The sequence below is a fragment of the Tursiops truncatus genome, chromosome 1 (genome assembly GCF_011762595.2).
Source record: "Tursiops truncatus isolate mTurTru1 chromosome 1, mTurTru1.mat.Y, whole genome shotgun sequence".
Taxonomy (NCBI): Eukaryota; Metazoa; Chordata; class Mammalia; order Artiodactyla; family Delphinidae; genus Tursiops; species Tursiops truncatus.
The window spans coordinates 182940657-182963488 of NC_047034.1; the positions used below are offsets into that span (position 1 = coordinate 182940657).

Genomic DNA, 22832 nt, shown 5'->3' on the forward strand with positions numbered 1-22832 from the left:
GATGGTATTGTCAGGAGGAGCTGTCTGCGCAGGAGGGCTGGGGTGGCCCCCACGAGCCCCAGAACAGCACCTGGTCTGGGCGAGGGAGGGGGCCGGATGGTGCCCTAGCGCCCCAGCTCCCCCTCGGGCCTCACGGCCCCGGGAGGCCAGGTTGGGGGTGGCCACGCCCCGGGGGTGGCGGAACTGCCCAGCCATGCCTGGCCAGCCTCACACCTGGACCTTTCTCTTCCAGAATCAGAGGGAGTGACCTCGACCACCATCGTGACTGTACCTCCCAACGAGGAGCAGACGGAGTTCTCACTGGGAGAGGTCAGGCCCACCTTCTTCCGGCCCCCAGGGTGGTCTGTCCATCTGACCAGAGCCGGACTAGACTAGTCTGGCCGCTGGACTCGCCTCCTCTGGGCAGTTAGCTGTCTCAGCCGGTGTCCGGCTGCCCCGTCTCAGACTGGGGCCGGGCGGGTCCAGAGCCGCAGAGGCAGGGCCCTGGGTACCCCTAGTCCAGCTCAGAGGAGACACCAATGCAGGGCCTTCCCAGCCAGAGCGTGGGGGCTGTGCATGTGTGTGCAAGGACCGTGTCATCAGGAGAGCGAGTGCACACGTGGGGGCTGCCACCACTCGCCCCCGCAGTGACCCGGCTGTGGTGAGGCCACGGGAGACACCATGACGGGAACGTGAAGGCTGAGCGGCCCTGCCTACCTCTCTTGCCGTGCAGATAACAGAGGGGGAGATTGGCCCCTTCAGCACCATCAAAGTGCCCGTCATCTTCACCCCGATTGTCCCAGGAACGGTCTCCACCAGGTTCAAGGTCGTGTTTAAGAATCAGCAGTGCCCAACTGTGAGTATCCTGCTGCTCCCTGGGCACGGGGTCCCCGCCCTCTGCGTCCCTCCACCACGACCACGTGAGGCTGCTGCCCGCACTGCCCACGCTTGCATGGCTAGTCAGTGACACACATGGCTAACAACATAGCCAACACATGCACACCTGTGAACACACACGCGCACACACACACACACACACACACACAGAGACACACACCTTGCACTTAATCACTAGGGATGTCTTTCTTAATTTCCCAGTAATTAAAATTTGTCATCATTACTTTTTAGATTTATTTATTTATAAGTTTATTAAGTTGAATTATGCTCAGACAATATAATCTGCAAAGTCTTTTTTTTAATTTGTTAGTTTTCTTTGTGACCAAGGGCAAGATTGATTTTATAAGTATGAAATGTGCATATGAAGAAAGTGTATTTAGTGTCTGTAAACAGATTTATTAGCTGGATTAGTCACATTATTCATACCCCTCCGTGGGTTTTTTTTTTTCAAGTCATTTGCCAATTTTTCTATTGTATTTTGTTTCTTACTAGGATTCTGAGTTTGTGGAGGTATTTTTTTTAGTTACAGGTGTACAGCATAGTGATTCAAAAATTCTATAGAGTATATTCCATTTAAAGCCATTATAGGGAGTTCCCCGGTGGTCCAGGGTACGACTCAGCACTTTCACTGCTGTGGGCCTGGGTTCAATCCCTGGTCGGGGAACTAAGATCCCCCAAGCCGTGCAGCGCAGCCAAAAAAAAAGAAAATAGTTATGCAGTTCAGTTATAGTCCCCGTGCTGTCCCGTATATCCTTGCAGCTTATCTATGTTTTAAAATATTTATTTATTTATTTATTTGGCTGCGCCGGGTCTTAGTTGTGCCGTGCGGGATCTTTTAGTTGCGGCATGCGGGATCTAGTTCTCAGACCAGGGATCGAATCTGGGCCCCCTGCATTGGGAGGGCAGAGTCTTAGCCACTGGACCACCAGGGAAGTCCCTGTAGCTTATCTATTTTATACATAGTAGTTTGTGTCCCTTAATCCTGTACCCCTATCTTGCCCCTCCCCGACCCTTCTCCCCACTGGTACCCACTAGTTTGTCCTTTATATCTGTGTGTCTGTTTCTGTTTTGTTATATTCATTCAGTTGTTTTATTTTCTAGATTCCACATATAAGTGATAACATACAGTGTTTGTCTTTCTCTGTCTGACTTACTTCACTAAGCATGATACCCTCTAGGTCCATCCATGTGGCTGCAAACGTCAGGGTTTCATTCTTTTCATGGCTGAGTAGTATTCTGTTGTATATATGCACCATGTCTTCTTCATCCATTCCTCTGTTGATGGACACCTAGGTTGCTTCCATATCTTAGCTATTGTAAATACTGCTGCCATGAACATTGGGGTGCATATATCTTTTCAAATTAGTGTTTTTGTTTCTTGCAGATGTATACCCAAGAGTGGAATTGCTGGGTCATATGGTAGTTATATTTTTAGCTTTTTGAGGAATTTCCATACTGTTTTACACAGTGGTTGCACCAGTTTATGTTCCCACCAGCAGTGCCTGAGGGCTCCCTTTTCTCCACATCCTCTCCAATGCTTGTTATTTGTAGACTTTTTGATGAAAGCCATTCTGACAGGTGCGAGGTGATATCTCACTGTGGCTTTGATTTGGATTTCCCTGATGGTTGTCAATGCTGAGGATCTTTTTATGTGCCTGTTGACCATGTGCATGTCCTCTTTGGAAACATGTCTATTCAGGTCTTCTACTCATTTTTTTAAACTTGTTTATTTTTTATTTTTTTGGCCATGCCACACAGCATGCGGGATCTTAGTTCCCTGACCAGGGATCAAACCCGGGCTCCCTGCAGTGGAAGCGTGGATTCCTAACCACTGGAGCACCAGGGAATTCCCTTCTGCTCATTTTTTAATTAGGTCGTTTGCTTTTTGATATTGGGTTGTATGAGCTGTTATATATATTTTGGATATTAATCCCTTATCATTCATATCATTTGCAAATATTTTCTCCCATTCAGTAGGTTGTCTTTTCAATTTTGTCAGTGGTTTCTTTCGCTGCACAAAAGCTTTTATGTTTAATTAGGTCCCATTTGTTTATTTTTGCTTTTGCTTCCTTTGCCTTGGGAGACAGATCCAAAAAAATACTGCTACAATTTATGTCACAGAGTGTCCTGCCTACACTTTCTTCTAAGAGCTTTATAGCTTCCGGTCTTACATTTAGGTCTTCAATACATTTTGAGTGTATTTTTGTGTATGGTGTTAGAGAATGTTCTAATTTCATTCTTTTACATGTAACTGTCCAGTTTTCCCAGCACCACTTGTTGAAGAGATTGTCTTTTCTCCATTGTATGTTCTTTCATCCTTTGTCATAGATTAGGTGACCATAAGTGCATGGGTTTATCTCTGGGCTCTCTTTCCTGTTTCATTGATCTATGTGTCTGTTTTTGTGCCAGTACCATGCAGTTTTGATGCTTGTAGCTTTGCAGTATAGTCTGGAGTTCAGGGAGGATGATTCCCCCAGCTTTGTTCTTCTTTGTCAAGATGCTTTGGCTTCCCTCCATTTTCCTTCCACACATCTATCTTCCCTTATGACCCGATCTTTGACAAGTTCTCCTTACACTTTTTTTTTTTTAACATCTTTATTGGAGTATAACTGCTTTACAATGGTGTGTTAGTTTCTGCTTCATAACAAAGTGAATCAGCTATACATACACATATATCCCCATATCTCCTGCCTCTTGTGTCTCCCTCCCACCCTCCCTATCCCACCCCTCTAGGTAGTCACAAAGCACCGAGCTGATCTCCCTGTGCTATGCAGCTGCTTCCCACTAGCTATCTATTTTACATTTGGTAGTGTATATATGTCCATGCAACTCTCTCACTTCGTCCTAGCTTACCCTTCCCCCTCCCCGTGTCCTCAAGTCCATTCTCTAAGTCTGCGTCTTTATTCCTGTCCTGCCCCTAGGTTCTTCAGATCCATTTCTTTTCTTTTTTTTTTTTAGATTCCATAAATATGTGTTAGCATACGATATTTGTTTTTCTCTTTCTGACTTAATTCACTCTGTATGACAGTCTCTAGGTCCATCCACCTCACTACAAATAACTCAGTTTTGTTCCTTTTTATGGCTGAGTAATATTCCATTGTATACATGTGCCGCATCATCTTTATCCATTCATCCGACAATGGACTCTTAGGTTGTTTCCATTTCCTGGCTATTGTTAGTAGAGCTGCAATGAACATTTTGGTACATGACTCTTTTTGAATTATGGTTTTCTCAGGGTATGTGCCCAGTAGTGGGATTGCTGGGTCGTATGGTAGTTCTATTTCTATTTTTTTAAGGAACCTCCATACTGTGCTCCATAGTGGCTGTACCAATTCCCATTCCCACCAGCAGTGCGAGAGGGCTCCTTACTCTTCTAACAGAGGGCTCTGTTCAGCTGCTTTATTGTTTCACGCATGAGGGTTTATCGTCGTTTTCTTATCGTGAATTGTGCCTTTCACCAGAACCAAACATCCCCCTTCATCCTGCTGCTCCTGGCACCTCTATATCCAGCTGATCCCACAATAACGACAGGGCCACTCCTGCTTTCCTCTGCTTCACCTTCTCCTCATATCCCTTTGTCCTCCCCCCGGCCCCGGCCGATATTTATCCTTTTTTAATGACTTCATGTGTCTTTTAAGGAGCCAGGTTTTGTCTGTGGACCCAGACTAATGTTGTCTGCCTTTAGGGGGAGAATCCAGTGCATTTGCAGCATAATATTGACACACTTTGTTTTACTACTTCCATTAGATTTGTCTACTATTCATTTTATCATACTGTTTCCTCACTTTCAGTTTTCTTGTTTTCATTGGTTTGATCAAGTTGCTACTTATTCCTTTTTTCCCTGTTATTTGGAAATTCTACTTTCATTCAATGAACGGTCCCCTCCCCTTTCCCAGCCCTTAAATCCCACATGACTTTCTATTTCTTTTTTATAATTTTTTTTTTTTTTTTTTGGCTGCATTGGGTCTTTTGTGGGCTTTCTCTAGTTGTGGCGAGCGGAGGCTACTCTTTGTTGCGGTGCGTGGGCTTCTCATTGCAGTGGCTTCTCTTGTTGTGGAGCACGGGCTCTAGGCGTGCAGGCTTCAGCAGTTGTGGCACACAGGCTCAGTAACTGTGGCTCACGGGCTCTAGAGTGCAGGCTCAGTAGTTGTGGCACACGGGCTTAGTTGATCCATGGCATGTGGGATCTTCCCAGACCAGGACTCAAACCCATGTCCCCTGCAGGCAGGCAAATTCTTAACCCCTGTGCCACCAGGGAAGCCCTGACTTTCTATTTTTTAAGTGCAAGAGGACCATCCTCCAAGACGGATAGTTCACTCCACCACCACTTCCTTATGGCCAAAATAAGACACGATTTTGGGTCCCTTTTATTTATCCTCTTTCTTGGCCCTCGATGTCTCGGTTTCACTTAACTGTCATTAGAATTATTAGCATCTCCTCCGACTCTGCCCCCACTGCCTCAGGAGTTCTGACCCAACTCCGTGGTCCACGATTCGAGGCAGGTGGCCATGTCCAGGTGTGACCGTTTGTTGATTCTGTGCTCACCACACTCTCCTCTCCTCTCGCCATCAGGAGTCTCTGCTCTGGTGTGTTTTCCATATAGGAATGAGTCTGTCAGGGGCCAGGGATTTGAGACACAATATTCATTTATTTGTAACGGAAACCCCAAGGAATAGCCCATACCCTACAATACCCCACAATGTACCATAATACTCACACTGTTCCCACATGTCCACAGTAACCATGGAGTCCCACAGTTCCCCGCGGTAGCCCCATAGGTCCCCACAGAGCCCCTGCTGTGGTGTCAGGAAGGAACAGGGACCAGACCTGGGTAACTGAGCACTTGGAGAGGATGGCCTGGCTGGGGCTGTGACCTCGGGTCAAGGACGCTCCAGCCCACGGGGGCCCTGCCAGGCGAGCCGGGGCAGTGAACGCCCTGACCACTCTCCTACCCCACCTCCTCACCCGGGTGTGGTACACACGCAGCCCCTGGGGTGGCTCCCGGCCTCCAGGGGTGAACGGGGTCTGGATTCCCATCCTGCCCGCCTGCTTTCCTGAGGTGGGTCCCTCGTGACATGTGCTGGGTTCTGCCGGCCTGTGGACCCCTCCCTTCCAGGGGTGTGAGGACGCTGCCCACTGTCTCCGCGTGAGGATGGTCCCAGCGCAGGCTGGCCTTTCGTTTCCGTGTCTGTGCCTTTCTTACCCTCCCTGGCTGGCTCCTCCGTGGACGGGGCCTTCCTGTGCCGACCACCCCGTCTGCTTCACGGACGCCTGTCCCCCGGCCTTGTGTGTCACGTGTCACCGCACGTGTCCGCCTGCTCGCCTGGCCCTGATTCAGGTGCCGGCGGGACCAGTGTCTTTGTGACCTGCCTGGCCGTGAGGTCAGGACGCTGCTCCGGGCCTCAGCGCCTCTCGGCAGCAGCCCCCCCGCCCCCCTCGGTGGACCACCGTTCACCTGCTGTCACCACTGCCTTTGAGTGGGGTGGCCGTGCTTCTCCTCAGACCCCCTCCTGACTCTCCCGGCTGCTCCGTCTCTCTGGCCTCTCCCGGCTGCCCCGTCTCTCTGGCCGCGCTTTCCTTTTATTCCGTCCATCTTGTCTCTGGCCCTGGAGGTGGGTTGTATGTTTCAGTGACCCTGTGGCCTCGGATCTGGCGCTGGTGTGTTCTAAGGTCACAGTCCTGCAGGTGGTAGAAAGGGAAGCCCTCCACCCAGTTGTGTGGGCTGGTGGTCACTGTTCCTGCCTGAGGGGGGCTGCTGTGCACAGGCTCTCTCTGCAGGACATGCTGGTCTGACTGCAGGAAGCCGACGCCAGGGTCCGAGGTGGGGAGAAGCACGTGCCTACTGGGCCCTTCGCGAGCCCTGAGCTTCCGTTTGTATCAGCTGCGTGTACTGCCTGTGTGATGCATGAGTCTGCAGTAAAACGGCTGTTGGTTTTTTCGATAAATTTATTTGTTTTTTTATTTTTGGCCGTATTTTTGGGTCTTCGTTGCTGCACACGGCTTCCTCTAGTTGCGGCGAGCGGGAGCTACTCTTCGTTGCAGTGCGCGGGCTCTAGGCGTGAGGGCTTCAGTAGTTGTGGCTCGCGGACCCTAGAGCACAGGCTCAGTAGTTGGGGCGCACGGGCTTAGTTGCTCCGCGGCATGTGGGATCTTCCCGGACCAGGGCTCGAACCCATGTCCCCGGCATTGGCAGGCGGATTCTTAACCACTGCGCCACCAGGGAAGTCCAGGTTTTTTTAAACAGCTAAAAATGTTGATATTTGTGAAGCTGCGTGGTGGGTACGTGACAATCCATCGTACCATTCTATCTTTTTATGTTTAAAAAATTTGAAAATAAAAAGGATTGTTTAAATTATATGATGTAAAAAGTGCCATGATCCCCAAAACATGGCCAGTTTGATTATTAACCTTCCAGTTTTTGTAAGAGTCACAAAACACTGCCGCTGAGCTCTGCGTTAGTACTCACGGTCACCGCCTGCTCTGCTGATGGAAATACGTGTTGTCGGATTTTCATGTTCAAATTCAGTTATATTTCAAAGTCGTCGGTGTTGCTATCGACGTGCCAGTCTGGGTGCCAAAGCCCAACGTAGACCTGAAGATCTGCATGTACGACCGGCTGTATCAGGACTCCATCCTCGTCCACACACGGTGAGCCCTCGGCGGGGGTGAGGTCACGGACCTCGGGGTGGGGGTCACCTGGGGTTACCCCAAGGGCCCACTGGAATCCCAGGGCTGTCACAGGAGGGAGGCTGGAGGGCCAGAGTCAGACAGAGGTTGGCAGATGCTAGGCTGCTGGCCTTGAAGATGGGACGGGGCCACGAGCCAAGGGACACGGTGCCTCCAGAAGCTGGAAGAGCCAGGAAACGGTTCCCCACGGAGCCTCCCAGGGGACCAGCCCTGCCCGCAGCTGGGCCTCCGCCCCGGGAGACTGTGTCCGGTCCTGACCTCCAGAACCGCCAGAGTAAGGCAGCGTTGCCACCCCTGCGTCTCTGGGGAGCTCGCCCCCAACATGGCCGGGCCAGGCCCCTCGGACACAGACAGGGAAGGAGGCGTGTCCTCTGAAGGACCATGGACGGAGCCCCGAGACAAGAAGCATGTTTCATTCGCAGTGTTTTGCAAGGGCGTCCGGACACCACAGTTGTCATTTCTTTTTTACGCTCTTTTTAATTTTTAGTGAAATTCAATTACATGGAGAAAAGCAGGCAAATTCTACAGTTAGAGCTTAATGGGTTTTCATTAACCAAACACACCTGCGTACCTGGCAGGCTGCTGACACACGGGGCCCCGCTTCCAGCCTGGGGGCGGGGGGGGGGGGGGGGCGATGGGCGGCCTGGGTGGAAACGGACTGGCACGTGCGCCAGCCGCTGGGTCCCTGGGCCTCAGCACTGCAAACGTCAGGGGGCCTGTTCTCACCGGGGAGCTGGGAACTCGGGACAGGACTCAGGTGGATTTGTTCAGGAAACTAGGTTTTGCAGGGCTCTGGCCAGTTTACCTCGGGACACAGAGCGTGTCCACTCCCGGGCAGGGTGGTGACGGGGAGCTGGCGGGGGGGAGTTGTGCTTTCTCAGCCCCTCCCCAAGGCACAGGCTCGACGGCGTACATTTGTTGAGTGATTTTATTATATTTTTTTTAAGATTTTTTTTGACGTGGACCATCTTTAAAGTCTTTATTGAATTTGTTACAATATTGCTTCTGTTTAATGTTTTGGTTTTTTGGCTGCGAGGCACGTGGGATCCTAGCTCCCCGACCAGGGATCAAACCCTCACCCCTTGTGCTGGAAGGCAAAGTCTTAACCACTGGACCACCAGGGAAGTCCCTGTTGAGTGATTCTAGAATTCAGCATTACTCACTTGTTTAATTTACCGGGATTATGGACACAGGTGTAGCAAAGGAGCTCGTTCGCAATGACCCTGGTCACATGAACAGCTGCTCAAGGAGGAGCCCAGCCAGCACGGGAACCTGGGCGGGGCTGCTGCCTGCCGAGGGCGGGAGGGCCAGTCTGGGCACATTCCGTGGCAGGGGACACCCAGTGCTGGGTGACACTGGGGCCCGAGGTCACTGAAGGGAGGGGCTTGGTGACACTGGGGGTCAGAGGTCAAAAGGGCCCCCTTTTACTCCTCCTCGGCCAGGAGCACCCAGGAGCCCGTGGATCTCCCAGGGGTCTCTGTCTGGCTGTGGGCTCTCCTTGCAGAGGGGCTCAGCCCTCAGGGTGAGGCCCCAGCAGCCACGAGGCAGGCAACAATCACCCCAGGCAGTTAAGGAGGGGCTGGAAGGCCTGGGAGGCTCTGGACCACGGCCCAGGGTTCCCGGGCAGCCCAGGAAGGCCTGGGGCAGCTTGACCATCACCTTTCTTCCTGGAGACTGGACAGGAGGGGAGGGGCAGCGCACCGATGGGGGCTGTGGCCTGGGGTGGCTAGGATGGGGCGCCCCACGTGGCTGGTTGGGGGCACATCTGGCTTCTCTGGCTGGCCCTGAGTTGAAAACAGGGACAAAAATTGGGGAAACTGCGGTCACTGGCCAAGGCCTGGCCGTCTGGGGACCTCCCGAGCGTCCTGCAGGGCTCGTGCTGGCACGTGCCCACGCCTGGGCGGGGAGGGCAAGACTCTGGGAGGGCCGGCGCCCACGCCCCAGGTCCCTGCACCCAGCACCTGCCCGGCGAGGGTCTTCCCAGAAAACACTAGGTTTCTGAGAACTGACTGGGCGCCTTTCAGTTGCGATGTTTTTATTTGTAAGGATTCCTCAGCAGATGTCACTTCAGGAAAACCTGCCCTTGGCGAGCAGGGCTCTGAAGACTCCCCGACAGTAGGGGGTGGGGGGCATCTGGGAGGGTGTGCCCTGGGCCCTGGGGGGTGGGTACAGGCCAACCCGCAGGGACCAAACGCGGCGTCGCCCGCCCGGCCCTCGGGCGCTGCAGGTCGAAGACCGCCCTGCGCCTGCACTTCGAGGTGTGCAAGGGGCTGCAGGGCCACCTGGAGCTCCTGCCCAAGACCGCCTGCATCCAGGCCCTGTCGTCCTACTCGGTGCGGCTCAAGTTCCTGCCCAGGTGCGTGGCGCTGCGGGGTCCCTCCGCCCGGTGGGGGGGGACTCTAGGTGAGAGCCGGAAGCTGGCTCGACGCCCACGTCGTGGCCCTGTGTTTCTTACCTTTTATGTAATTTTTAGCTCTCGTCTGAATTCAAAACACACTCATAGTTCAGCATTTTGTCGTTTCGCAAATATAAAGAAGAAAAGAACATTCGAGTGCCTCCTGTCTCTTTCAGACGCTCCCTCCCAGAAGATGCCGGGAAGTATTTTGACAAGGAAAGCAGAGTCCTGGAGGCCCCGATGACTATCTGGGTGGCTGACCAGGTCTGTGTGGGGTACTTCTGGGAGCGCGGGCGCCCTTGGGGAGCAGAAGGCACGGGGGAGACGGAGGGAGGGTCTTTGTGGATCGGAGAGAGGCCCCGAGTGCTGTCCAGGGCCGGCAGGGCTGTCCCCAGGGCACCCAAACACACACATGTGTACAGTCCACCCCACACGCAGATCCAGGTGCCCAGGAGTGTGCACATCCTCCGTACACACGCCACATGTGAGCACACAATGCACCGCACACGTAGACGCACAGGTGCACACGTGTGTGCACATGTGCACTCCTGCACCTGCCCGCCCGTGCTGCCCGTCCCAAGCCAGGGGCCAACAGGGAAGGGGTTGTGTCCCTGAAAGGTGCACCGTCGGCCATCAGCTCACAGCCGGGATGGTGCTGTTCTCATTTTTGGAAACACTTGCGTAAACTGACCTCGGTGACCGGATGCGCTTGCCCTCCGCACTTCAGATCAAACCCGTGGGGTTTACTGTCCACGCCATAGTCACCACCTCGGACCTGGAGCTCAGCCCCTCGGGGGTGGACTTCGGCTACTGCACCATCTACGAGGCCATCAGGACCCAAGTCAGCCTCTGCAACCACTCCCTCCTGCCCCAGGAGTTTGGGTTCGTCAGGCTCCCCAAGGTGCCTCGTGTGGTCAGAGCGGGAGGTTTGGGGCATGGGCTGCTGCCCAGGGTCCAGGCGCCTGATCCACTCCCGGACTCCACACTCACCTCCAGGCACCTCGGCCGGGGCGTCTCTCTGGCTGTCCCTCTCCTCATGCCCGCGGCCCCATCCCCACCTCACGCTGCCTCTCTTGCCCTCTGTCCGCCCGCTGCACCCTCAGGATCCAGAGTCCTCTCCCCACCCTTCCTTCCAGGACTCTTGACGGCCTGGCCCTGCAGGGCGGCCAAGACGAGGCCCAGGCCTGGCTGTCCTCACTCCTCCAGGGCCCCTGCTGCCCGCTCACATATATGCGGACACAGTCACACACACAGACACACACACACACGTGTACATGTGCCTGCAGACACATACACACACTCATATCCACACGTGCTCACGTGCCTGCAGACGCACACTCGCACATACACTCACATACACACAAATGCTCACATGCAGGCAGACACACACAGACATGCACGCACACCACCCTCTCACACACACTCATCTGCACACATGATCACATACGCAGGGGCTCACACCCATGTAGCACACTTACATGCATCTTACATGCATGTAGCCACACACACATCCACACTCGCTCACACACTGCCGCGCCCCGGCCACACGCATGTCCGTGCCGGCTCCCTGCAGCCCTCCCCAGCAGGTCACTGAGTTTTCGCTTTGGCATCCATGGTCTTCCGTTTGCCAGTTTGTGGACATCCAGCCCAATGATGGGTTCGGGACAATCCTGCCGCTGGAAACTCTGCAACTCGACGTAATCTTTCAGCCCACCAAGGCCAAAGAGTACAACTTCGAGCTCGTCTGCAAGTCAGAGATTAACCGGTAAGCTTGGCAGGAGGGGGGCGCATGGAGGGCCCTGGCAGCCAGCTTGGGAGGAGCCGCCCCTGGCCATCCAGGCTGACCACAGGGCTGGGCAACAGTGCCGGCCTCAGGAAGCTTAGACCCAGGTCCGTACGCTTGGGATCCAGGCTGCCTTGCAGGCATGTGTGCTATGCACATGTGTGAGTGCACCTGTGGGCGTGTGTGAGTGTGCAGAGCATCCCCTGGGCATGAGCCCCGCTTGCCCTCATGCACCGTGTGATGGCCCAGTCTCTGGACCTCCCTGGCCTCCGTGTCTACGCTGAGAACTGGGGCTAAGAAGGTGCTGGGGAGGGAGAAGTGGACTGTACGTGGAGGGGGTCTGGCACAAGGGCCGGCTCTCGCTACTTGGGATCGTCAGCCTCTGGTCTGGAATGTGGTGGGCATCCCGCCCCCGTGGAACCAGCCCTCCTGCCCCTCTCCTTCCCTTCCTCTCCAGTCCCCACCCACAATCCAGCCCGAGCTGCTGTCTGGTCCTGGCTGGGGGCCTGGGCAGCCCTGGGTAAGGTCGGGCTGATGCCCTCCTCCAGCCGGGCATGTGGCCATGGCGGGACAGGCGGGCCCAGGATCTGACACACCTGAGGGAAAGCAGGAAGGGGTTCACGGTCGTGATCTTTGGGAGCAGAGTGCAGTTAGAACCCGTGGAGGAAACCAGGCACCAGACTCTGCCACCCTGCTGCGTCCCACTGCCCGCCCCTCCCCTCGGACTTAGTGACCCGTCCGTGGGCTGGGACCCTTCTGGGCTTGTTCACAACGCTCTCAGCCTCTGGAAAACAAACCCCAGGAAAAGAGGGGATTGTGAGATAACCTCAGTGCTCAGGACCTATGGTAGAAGCTCCGTAGATATTTGCTGATTGAATGTGCGTTTAGTGTTTCTTCAAGAACTATCTACGTATAAATTGAAACTGCCAAACTCAGCCAGGAGCCGTCTTGGGGAGGATAGGAAAGCTCGAACTGTGAGACCTCAGGGGTTAAAGCAGGGCGTGCGGAGCCCAGAGGAGATAGATAAATAAATAAATAAATATTTAGGCAATTTTTTATTTTTTTTTTGCGGTACGCAGGCCTCTCACTGCTGTGGGCTCTCCCGTTGCGGAGCACAGGCTCCGGACGCGCAGGCTCAGCGGCCATGGCTCACGGGCCCAGCCGCTCCGCGGCATGTGGGATCTTCCCGGACCGGGGCACGAACCCGTGTCCCCTGCATTGGCAGGCAGACTCTCAACCACTGCGCCACCAGGGAAGCCCCCCCCCAAATTTTTTTAAACATGACAGAAAAGGAAAGAAAAATGGGCAATAAATAAATAAATATTTTTTTTCTTTCTTTTTTTTTTTCCCTAGGAAGGCTTTATTTTTCTGCCAGGCAGAAGGGAAGACACAGCAGGCTAGCGCCTCAAGAACAGTGTCCCCCTTCCTTCGCAAAACAGTCACAGCTGGCATCAGGCAGCCCCCATAATTGGGTCTTTTTGTCTCTGCGTTATTGGCCTGCGACTTCTTTTCTGAAATGCAAATGCTACAAGGGGTGATCTGCTACAAGGGGGTGCAGGATGTAACTCACATAGTGTTTTAGAGTAATAGGTCAGCTTTGTGAAGCACAAATCTAGTTACAGACACTACAGATTAGTGACAGTTAAAAAAAAACAGGGAGTGAAGAACTCTTTCAGGCCAGGTTATGTTTCTTCTCTAGCCTGTTCGCTGTTCCCTTTATTTTCCTTGTTCTCAGGAGAGGGAAAACTTCATTTCTATTTTTGCTGCAAACTAATTCCCCACTGCTAGTTCATTCTCTCCGTATCAATGGAGGAAGGGAAACGGGCGTCGTTCTTGTCTGGCCGAGGACAAAACTTCAGTCTTGCTCCACTTGACAAACACCAGCTGTGCGGCCCAGGGGCCCATCTATCTCCAATTTACAATCCCCCTCCCCCCCGCCGAGAGACATGAACCCCAGGAAATCTTTATTGGGAGGATGAGGGATGATGGCCTGTCTTCTGTAGCTTCTTCAGGCTGGCAAGGGGCTCGTAGACCCTGCTTAGCTGGGGTCACGGAGCTCTCACCCTGTCTAATTAAGGGCCCCAGGGTGACCTCTGCTGTTGTTTTGGCAGGATCTGTTCTGAGAAATGGCTGGAATCTTTGCATCATCATTATCTTGATGTAAACCTATTGTAATCTGATAAGCGTCCTTCCATCCAGTTTGGAGATAGTCCTTTAAATTACGTCTTTTCCAGTATGTACATAATGCCCTGGTTGTAGGTCGTGGGGCATCTGATCAGATCTAGGGGAATTCCTCCCTTTTCAAGTTCCCGAAAATACCTTGAGATTTCTGTACCTGTTAGTGAGGTAGCCTTCCTAATTTACCTGATAAAGCTGCTGGGGACCCAACAGTTTCCAGGCTTGTAGGTGCTGACGGGTGCGTCGCGACTTCCGTACACCCTCTTTCTGGTCCTCCAATATTTAGTGTTTCCTCGGAGTGGAAGTCCAGGCCGGCACGGGCAAGAGAAGAGAAGGTGTCCTTGAGGCAAAAGAAGCCTCCGCAGCCGCTAGGTCAGCCTCTCCCCCGTTCTCCACCGCAGCCTCGGAGTTCCGCAGCCAAGTCAGACACAGCCCTGTGGCAGGGAGTCCGTGGCGATCTGGACTCAGAGATATCCTCCAACCCTCCGCTCTCCTGAAGGAGGCTGGCATGGAGAGAGATTCCCGAGCTTCCGATCAAGCCAAGGGGCCCTGTGGGGCCCAATAAATATATTTTTAAATGCAAAAAATTTTTTTAAGTTTAAAAGCTTCCCAAAATGAAAGATGCAGATGGCTTCACTGATGAGTTCTTCCAAACATTTAAAGAAAAAATGATGCCAATTTGACACAAATTTTCCAGAGAGAACAGGAGAAGATGGGAAATCTTGCTGCCCTCAGCCCAGTACTGCTGCTGCTGCTGATGGTGATGATGTTGATAATGATGATGTTGATGGAGATGGAGGTGGTGATGACGGTGATGTTGATAATGACGACGGTGATTATGATGATGGTGATGATGATGATGGTGGTGACAATGATGATGGTGGTGATGGTAACGATGATGGTGATGATTGTGATGGTGATGGTGACAATGATGATGGTGATGGTGATGATGATGGTGATGATGATGGTGGTGATGATGATGGTGATGACGATGGTGATGACGGTGATGATGGTGATGGTGTTGATGGTGGTGGTGATGACGGTGATTATGGTGATGGTGATGATGGTGGTGATGGTGGTGGTGATGGTGGTGATGACGGTGATGATGATGGTGGTGATGACGGTGATGATGATGGTGGTGATGACGGTGATGATGATGGTGATGATGGTGATGATGATGGTGAGATGGTGGTGATGATGGTGATGATGGTGATGGTGATGACGGTGGTGATGGTGATGATGGTGATGACGGTGATGATGGTGGTGATGATGGTGATGATGGTGGTGATGGTGGTGATAACGGTGATGACGGTGATGATGATGGTGATGATGGTGATGATGATGGTGGTGGTGGTGATGATGGTGATGACGGTGATGATGGTGATGATGGTGGTGATGATGGTGATGATGATAGTGGTGATGGTGATGATGGTGATGATGATGATGCTGGTGATGGTGATGATGATGATGGTGATGACATTCCAGAGGTCAGGCACACCCCCAGAGCAGGGCTGATTGTACCCTTGGCCTGGCCCCTGTGACGGGCACCAGCTGCCTGTGTGACCAGATAAAAGAAGCTGGAGGCTCGCACGTAGCTAGGCACGGAGGCCAGGCATGTTGCATGTCTGCCTCTGAGGTCAGGAGAACATTCCCCACACGCCGATGGGCTCATCTCACCTCGGTGGTTTTTGAGGGGGAGAGAAACATGTATAGCGTGCACGGAGAAAAAAGCATTTTTTCAGCAAACGTGGCCCTGGGTGTCCTGGGTGAACCCGCTGCCTGCAGGTCGCAGCATCTGCCTGGGCCTGGGTGATGGGACCTGATGGTCTTTCCCTGCAGCAAAGTGGAGCAGGACCTGAGAGAGCCACGGGGGGCTCCTCAGAGGGACATCGGAAGACACATGGTCACAAGAATGGAAAGGAAGGGGCTGGAGGGGACTTGGGTGGGCCCCCCACCCCCAGTTCCCAGGTCAACGGAGCAAGGCCACAGGCCGCGTCCCTCACAGTCCCTTGAACCAGCTGGGAAACAGCTCCATCACCTTCCTGAAGTGACTCCAAGCAGCTCTTACTTTTTATATGTAGTGATTATCACATTCCATACATTTGTGCTATTTCAACTAATTAACTTGTAACAATAACCTCAATGACATCTCCACCCAGAAGGAATTTTTTTAACATTTAGAGCCTGTGGTCACAGGACACAAAGATATACATTGAAATATTTCAACCTATGAACACATTTTTGTTACGGACAAGTATGACAGGGCCATCGACATCACCTCATAAAGCATTAAAACATATGTAATTAGGATAAAATCCAATGGCAGGAGTGCAATGGAAATAGGAGTTCAAAGCAACATGGACTGTAAATTTTCCACTGGTTAAAATCCCAAATATCTGTTCTTTTTTCTTAAAACCGGATGGTGGCAAGAATCAATTCACGGGGTTTCCCTGGTGGCGCAGTGTTTGGGAATCCGCCTGCCAATGCAGGGGACATGGGTTCGAGCCCTGGTCCTGGAAGATCCCACATGCTGCGGAGTAACTAAGCCCGTGCACCACAACTACTGAGCCTGCTCTAGAGCCCACAAGCCACAACTACTGAAGCCTGCGCACCTAGAGCCCTTGCTCCGCAATAAGAGAAGCCACCACAATGAGAAGCCTGAACACCACAACGAAGAGTAGCTCCCGCTAGCCGAAAGTAGAGAAAGCCGCGTGCAGCAACAAAGACCCAACACAGCCAAAAAAAAAGAAAAAGAATCAATTCACTATGGTATATAGATTCCCATGTTTATATTTAAGGAGTAAGTTATCAGGTTTTTTAAAATATTTATGTATTTGGCTGTGTCGGGTCTTAGTTGCGGCATGCAGGATCTTTAGTTGCAACATGTGGGATCTAGTTCCCTGACCAGGGATCAAACCCAGGCCCCCTGCATTGGGAGCGCAGAGTCTTAACCACTGGACCACCAGGGAAGTCCCCTATCAGTTTTATTTTTTAAATGTCAGTGAATATTTAAGGAAATAAGCCAGAAATTACCTGCTTTGCAAATGTTTAAACTTGTGATTAAATGTTTAACTATCTTATTAAAATGTGCACAGGGGCACAAAGTATTTTCAAAATTTACTAAAATTTTGAGCTGAACTGCCCACGCTGTCACTTCCAGGTGCTTCAAGCTGACGTGCCGGGCTGTGGGTGTCCACCCGCTCCTGGAGCTGTCCCACTACCAGGTCAAGTTTGCGGCCACCTCCTTGTACAACACGTCGGTGGCCACCCTGTACGTCATCAACTCCCGCCTGAGCATGAACCCGCCGACGCCCTTGGTACCCCGCATCGGCTTGGAGGACACATCCCCTGTGGGGCCCACATCTTTCGAGTTCCTGCTGCCCCCAGACTCCCCCATCACCATCTCACCCTCGGTGGGCACCGTGTGGCCAGGAAAGGTGGGTGTGGGCCCCACGGGTGGGCTGGGGCGGGGCCAGCCCAAGGGGCCGGTCTCTACTCTCCCTGGACCGCAGCGATTCAACCAGACAGCAGACGTGGAGATCAACCTGGATTCTTATCAGACCCAAGCAGGCCACGGTGCCCTCCGCCAGCCCAACTTGGCCCCAGAGGCGGGGCACCCACGGGCAGCTGACCCCACGGGCCCCTGGCTGGAGGGAGGGTGTGCAGCCCTTGGATCTCACAGCAGATGGGCACAGAGACCACACAGCGCCTGGTCACCAGGAGCACAGGGTGCCTGCCCACCGGCTGATTGGCGAAAGGTTTCCCCACCACTGCTTTTGCTGATAAAGCAGAAAGAGCCCGGGCCTGGAGGCAGAGACTCCCTGGGGCCATCACAGCCCCTCCGAGCTGAATTCCTTACCTTGACAAGTCAGGGGTGACAGCCACTGTGAGGGGACTCAGTGGGAAGGGGCACATGCAGGCCCTGGACCCTGGCAGTGTCTCAGTGATTATTGAAATGCATTTTAGTAAACTGAGCAAATTCAGCTTAAGTCATGGTTCCCCTCTCCAAGGGGGTTACTGCAGCCGTTACCCACCCTGCTCCCTTGCTGCACTGAGCACGGGGCAGGCCGTGATGAGTGAACCCCCTTTGGGACCCGGGGCTGTCCCAGGGGGTGGACTGCAAGGTGGACGTGCTTCAGAAAGGGGGACAGGTGAGGGTGCAGGGACTCACCCCCAAGTCTCAGTGGCTGAACACAAACGTCCCCTTCTCACTCGTGCCCCGTGGGCAGTGGGATGGTCCATCTCAGGACCGCCCCCCCGCGTGGTGAGAGGGGCTTGGTGATCATGTCTGCAGCCACCCCAACTTCCGGGGGCAAAGGTCAGGAAGGACCTTCCAGAAGGGCTCGTCTAAGCTGAGACCCCAAAGCAGAGATGGGGTATCACCCCAGGATGTCCAAGAGCGTGACCAGGGAATCCTGGCGGTGGCGGCAGCGGGGTGCTGGGGGCACCCACAGGGGCCCCTCTGCCCTCCGGCCTCTCTCCTCACAGAGGTGCCTGGTCCGGGTGGCCTTCCGGCCCGTGCTGACCCGCGAGCTGATCCACCAGGAAGCCTTACAGGCCCTGACCAAAGAAGCTGAGGCCAAATCGGTACATGGGGGGGCGGGGGGGGGAGCCTGGGGCGGGAGACGGGGGTGCTGCCCACTGTGCACCAGGCCGCTGCACAAAGGCTTGGGAACAGGCCCCACCGGCCTTGAGGCTGGGGGGCCGGGGGTCAGGAGCCCTGGGCAGACTTCTCTGCAGCCTCGTGTGTGTGGAACTGTTTCAAGAGGTTAACACTTTTCCTCGGCAAGGCTCCTCCCTCCCCTCTTGAAAGCATCGCTAGGCGAGGTGGAGCCCCAGACGGTGGTCCTGGGAGGGTGGGCCGGGCCCCTGTGCACTGGTTAGCAGGGGGCTTGCCCTTACAATGGAGGGGGAACAGATGAACCTCAAAGGGGCCTGTGCATCCTAGCAAGTTCAGGCCTGGAGAGGCAGCCACCGCCGGGCTCCTGCCAGGAAAGGGCGTCCAACAGAGCTGGGCAGTCAGAGCCCAGGGCCTGCCTGCTGCTGCCCTGGGGACGCAGAGACCCCGCGACTCCCCGCGGCCTCTGGGGCCTGATCTTGAGCACCCGTGCTGTCACAGCAAGCGCAGGAGGAGGGGCAGGGCCTGCAGCCCGCTGGCAGGGCAGTGAGGCTGGGGGCAGGGCGCAGGGAGCAGGACCCCCAGTTCGGCCAGCCCTCCGCCCTGCCCCACCCCGGGCCTCGGTCTCCCCGATGGTAAAGACAGACACTGGGGTCTCCGCACCTGCCGACGGTGTCCCCCAGGGAGCCGCTTGGAGTTTGGGCCCCTGGGCTCCTGCCCTGGGCGGTCTGCCGGGAGCAGAGTCCCCGGCGCAGCCCCACAATTGGCCTCCCACCTCACACTCCCAAAAGGACACGGCCACCCAGAGGAAGGACCAGCAGAGACAGTCCTCCATACTGCGGCTGCAGAACCGAGACCGGCTGTCCCAGGCCTCTGCCTCCCAGCCCCTGGAGCTGCAGAAAGAGGACCTCACGTCCAGGTGGGCCCGAGAGAAGGCTGCCCCCCACAGAGACTTCCTCCACCTGGAGCAGAGCTGTTTGGAACCTTGTGGCTGGAAGGCCAGGGTGGGGCTGGCTTCAGATACAGCTGGAACCAAGAGTCCCCTCAGGCTCTGCCTTCCTGGGCACCTGCTCACCTCCCTCCCCTGGGGCCCTAGGGCCCAGGGTCCCTGTGAACAGCCTCAGGCCAGCGGCTGGGGAGATGCTGAGCCCCTGACTCCCATGTTCCCAGCTCAGCAGCCCCAGCCTCCCCAGAGAACTGCAATGGGCTTGAGCCACTCGCCAGCCCTGGACCCTTGCCTGTGGCTCCAGGAACATGGCGTTCTGCTTAGGTGCCTGACCAGACCCCGGGGGAGCGGGGAGGCCGCCACAGCAACCAGGGAAGGGGTGAGAAAACCAGCTGGTCAGACAAAACTGGGACAGCCACAGCCTGGGCCACAACGTGGCCCCCCAAGGCTGCCACCTCATACCCTCTAGCCCAGGGCCCTGGGGAGCAGGCATGGCCTTATGGACCCCTCCACGGAGGGCAGCGCGGGGCCTCTTGGGCCGCTGGGGGCAGCCTAGGGATAGGGGTGTGAGAGCACCTTGCCGGTTCCACTGCAGCTCCCAGGAGTACCAGGCTGCGCAGGCCACCCTGACCAGATCTTTCCAGGGCAAGTTTGACAAGTTTGTGGTCCCCTGTGTTGTTGCCAGTGGTGACACCAAAGACAGGAAGGGGACGGAACCCCTGAGCTTCAGGTGCGGTGCTCTGGGCAGGGTGGGGCGTGGTCGGCCAAGAAGTCACCGTCCCGGCTCTGCAGCCCCCAGATCTGGGCGGGGCCGGCATGGGGTCAGGCTGAGAGGGCGGGGCATGCGGCGCCCACTCCGCCCTCAGCAGCTCCCCGCCACCTCAGTGCCCACAGCACCGTGTACCTGGAGCTGTGGTGTCCAGCGGTAGCACCATCCATCGTGGTGACGTCCGACAAAGGCAAGACCATCGCTGACTTCGGCGACATCGCTGTAGGTGTGTCCTGATCGGGCCCAGCCCCCCACGGCCATCCCCCACCCATAGGGACCCAGGCACCCCATCACCGCCTGGGCTCCCATGCCCCACCCCCAGGCCTGGGCAGTGACCTGACTCCCCCGTTTCAGGACAACGCGGCATAAAGAAAGTCTCCATCCAGAACATCTCCCCCGAGCGTCTCGACGTATCCTTGTCCATACCCGGCCCAGGCAGCCTGCTGCAGGGGGACAGGGGCGTCTGGTGAAGGGCTGCGGCCCCGTACTTGTCACCCATCCTTGACACTGGGCCATCAGCTGGAGTACTCCGTGCTGAACCCCAACGGCCCCTTTGTCCTGCTGAATCCCATCGGCAAGCTGGTGTCTGGAGAGACCCAGGTCCTGGAGCTGTCCTTCTCCCCCCGTGAGAGTGTCCTGGTGAGTCCTAGGCCCACCCTGAGCCGGGCTGCAGCCCTGGGGCTCCACGGCCCCAGTCTCCACTCTGCACACCCGCCAAGTGCCCAGGCCCGTAGTCGTCCAGCCAGGCCTGGGGAGCCGCTGGCCCTCCTGGGCCCTGGCTTCTTGCTGGAAGGAGAAGGAGAAGGCCAGGGAGCTCCAAGCCATCTTAGGTCCCGCACATCCTGAGCCAGCTGCTCCGAGACGGAGCTCCCACACCTGTCTCTGACACGTGTCTGCTCCACGCTAAGGGACGTGGTCTCCCCAGGCCCGGGAAATGCTGGAGGTCATCACCAAGAGAGGCACGCTCTCCCTGGCCCTCGTGGGCACAGGCGTGGCGTCCATGACCACGTGCTCCATTGAAGGAGGCGTCCTCAACATGGGCTACGTGATCGCCGGAGAATCCACCTCCGCGGGCTTCAAGGTAAAGCGCGTGGCAGGGACACGGCGCCTGCCCCGCCTCCTGGGAGGGGTCGTGCCTCAGGAGGGGGTCAGCCCTGCCTTGGTCAGGGAGCCGGTGCGTGTGCAGGCCGCTCCCACCCCACCCGCCAGCAGCGCCTCCACGGCCCTCTCTAGCAGGAGAAGCTGAGGATGCACACCCCCCTCCCCCACCTCCCTGGTGCCTCTGCTGCCCGGGCCTCCCGCCTCAGGGCTTTTGCGTGGGCTGCCCCACCTGGGATTGGGGGCAGCTCAGCTGAGGGGCGGCTCAGGGGAGGGGCCGTGTGGGCTCCGCAGCCCGGGCAGGGAGGCGCGCCTGCCTCTTGCTGCTCCCCAGGGCCTGAGGGGCGTGGCAACCTTAGGATGGAGCCGCCCACAGGACACCTGCTTCCCTGCCCGGTTTAGTCCAGGTCCTGACAGCACAGCCCAGGCCAGGGATTCCAGGGAGTGTTTTTTGGGGGGATGGGGTGCTCTCAGTGGAAGAGGGTGAGGGCAGAGAAGAGCCTGGGCAGGGATGCTGGTTCGGCTGAAGGCCAGCCTGAGCCTGACTGCCCAGGGTGTGGCCCAGGGGCAGCAGAGGGAGCTGAGACCTGGTTGCAGCAGCCCGTCCATCGGTTGGCCAGTCCAGCTGGTCCAGTGACTGAGCCCTGCTCCTTGCAGCTGCAAAACGATTCCCCGCTGCCCATCAAGTTCTCCATGCAGTTGGACAGCCTCTCCACCGGGAGCGGAGACGAGCACCGGCTGCCGCAGTTCCTGGCCTCCCCGGCCCAGAGGACGGAAGTCGTGGGTGAGCTTGGCCGGCTGGGGGGGTGACCGCTGCTGGCAGGGGACTGTGCGGGGCGTGGGGGTGCGGGGTTGGGGGGCGCTGGGCACTGCGGGGGGAGCCGGACCTGCCAGGCCACCCTACCCCCAGGCACGCAGAACTACAGCGGCCAGAGCGTGTTCAGCGTGGTCCCGGTGGAGGGCGTCATGGAGCCGGGCAGGGCGCAGGACTTCACCGTGACCTTCAGCCCGGACCATGAGAGCCTGTACTTCTCCGACCGGCTTCAGGTCGTGCTCTTCGAAAAGGTGCGGCTCCAGGAGCCCAGCCCGGACCCAACCCGCCCGCGTCCGCGTGTCTGAGGCCCTCGCCCTCCCCCAAACGGCCCCACATTGGAGTCCTGTTGCCTGGGGGCTCTGCGTCAGGTTGGGGGTCATGCGGTGGAGAGACCAGAGTCCTGAGTCCCACAGGCCTGCACCCCAGCACTGCCTACTCCCGGAGCCCCATTCGCGGGTCACGGACCGAGTCTGCTGTGCTCCTGCCCCCAGAAAATCTCCCACCAGATCCTCCTGAAGGGCTCGGCCCGCAAGCACATGATGTTTGTGGAAGGCGGAGACCCCTTGGATGTGCCTGTGGAGTCCCTGACCGTGATCCCTGCCTTGGACCCCGAGCGCACAGAGGGTGAGCCCTCTGAGGTGCTGGGAGCCCCAACAGGGCCGGGGCGG

At 55.9% G+C, this 22832-nt stretch overlaps 1 protein-coding gene across 1 annotated transcript in view; it reads left to right on the forward strand.

Annotated features, from left to right (window-relative positions):
• The window catches only part of CFAP74 (cilia and flagella associated protein 74), a 57926-nt gene that overhangs the window by 34120 nt on the left and 974 nt on the right, over positions 1 to 22832 (forward strand). The window contains 18 exon segments of the mRNA XM_033841420.1: positions 233 to 309; positions 713 to 835; positions 7403 to 7524; positions 9791 to 9919; positions 10135 to 10222; positions 10686 to 10859; positions 11590 to 11723; positions 17080 to 17356; positions 18408 to 18506; positions 19329 to 19456; positions 20079 to 20213; positions 20369 to 20478; positions 20607 to 20662; positions 20772 to 20891; positions 21178 to 21333; positions 22008 to 22134; positions 22261 to 22415; positions 22656 to 22792. Of these exon segments, the coding sequence (XP_033697311.1) occupies positions 233 to 309; positions 713 to 835; positions 7403 to 7524; positions 9791 to 9919; positions 10135 to 10222; positions 10686 to 10859; positions 11590 to 11723; positions 17080 to 17356; positions 18408 to 18506; positions 19329 to 19456; positions 20079 to 20213; positions 20369 to 20478; positions 20607 to 20662; positions 20772 to 20891; positions 21178 to 21333; positions 22008 to 22134; positions 22261 to 22415; positions 22656 to 22792 (2347 nt within the window).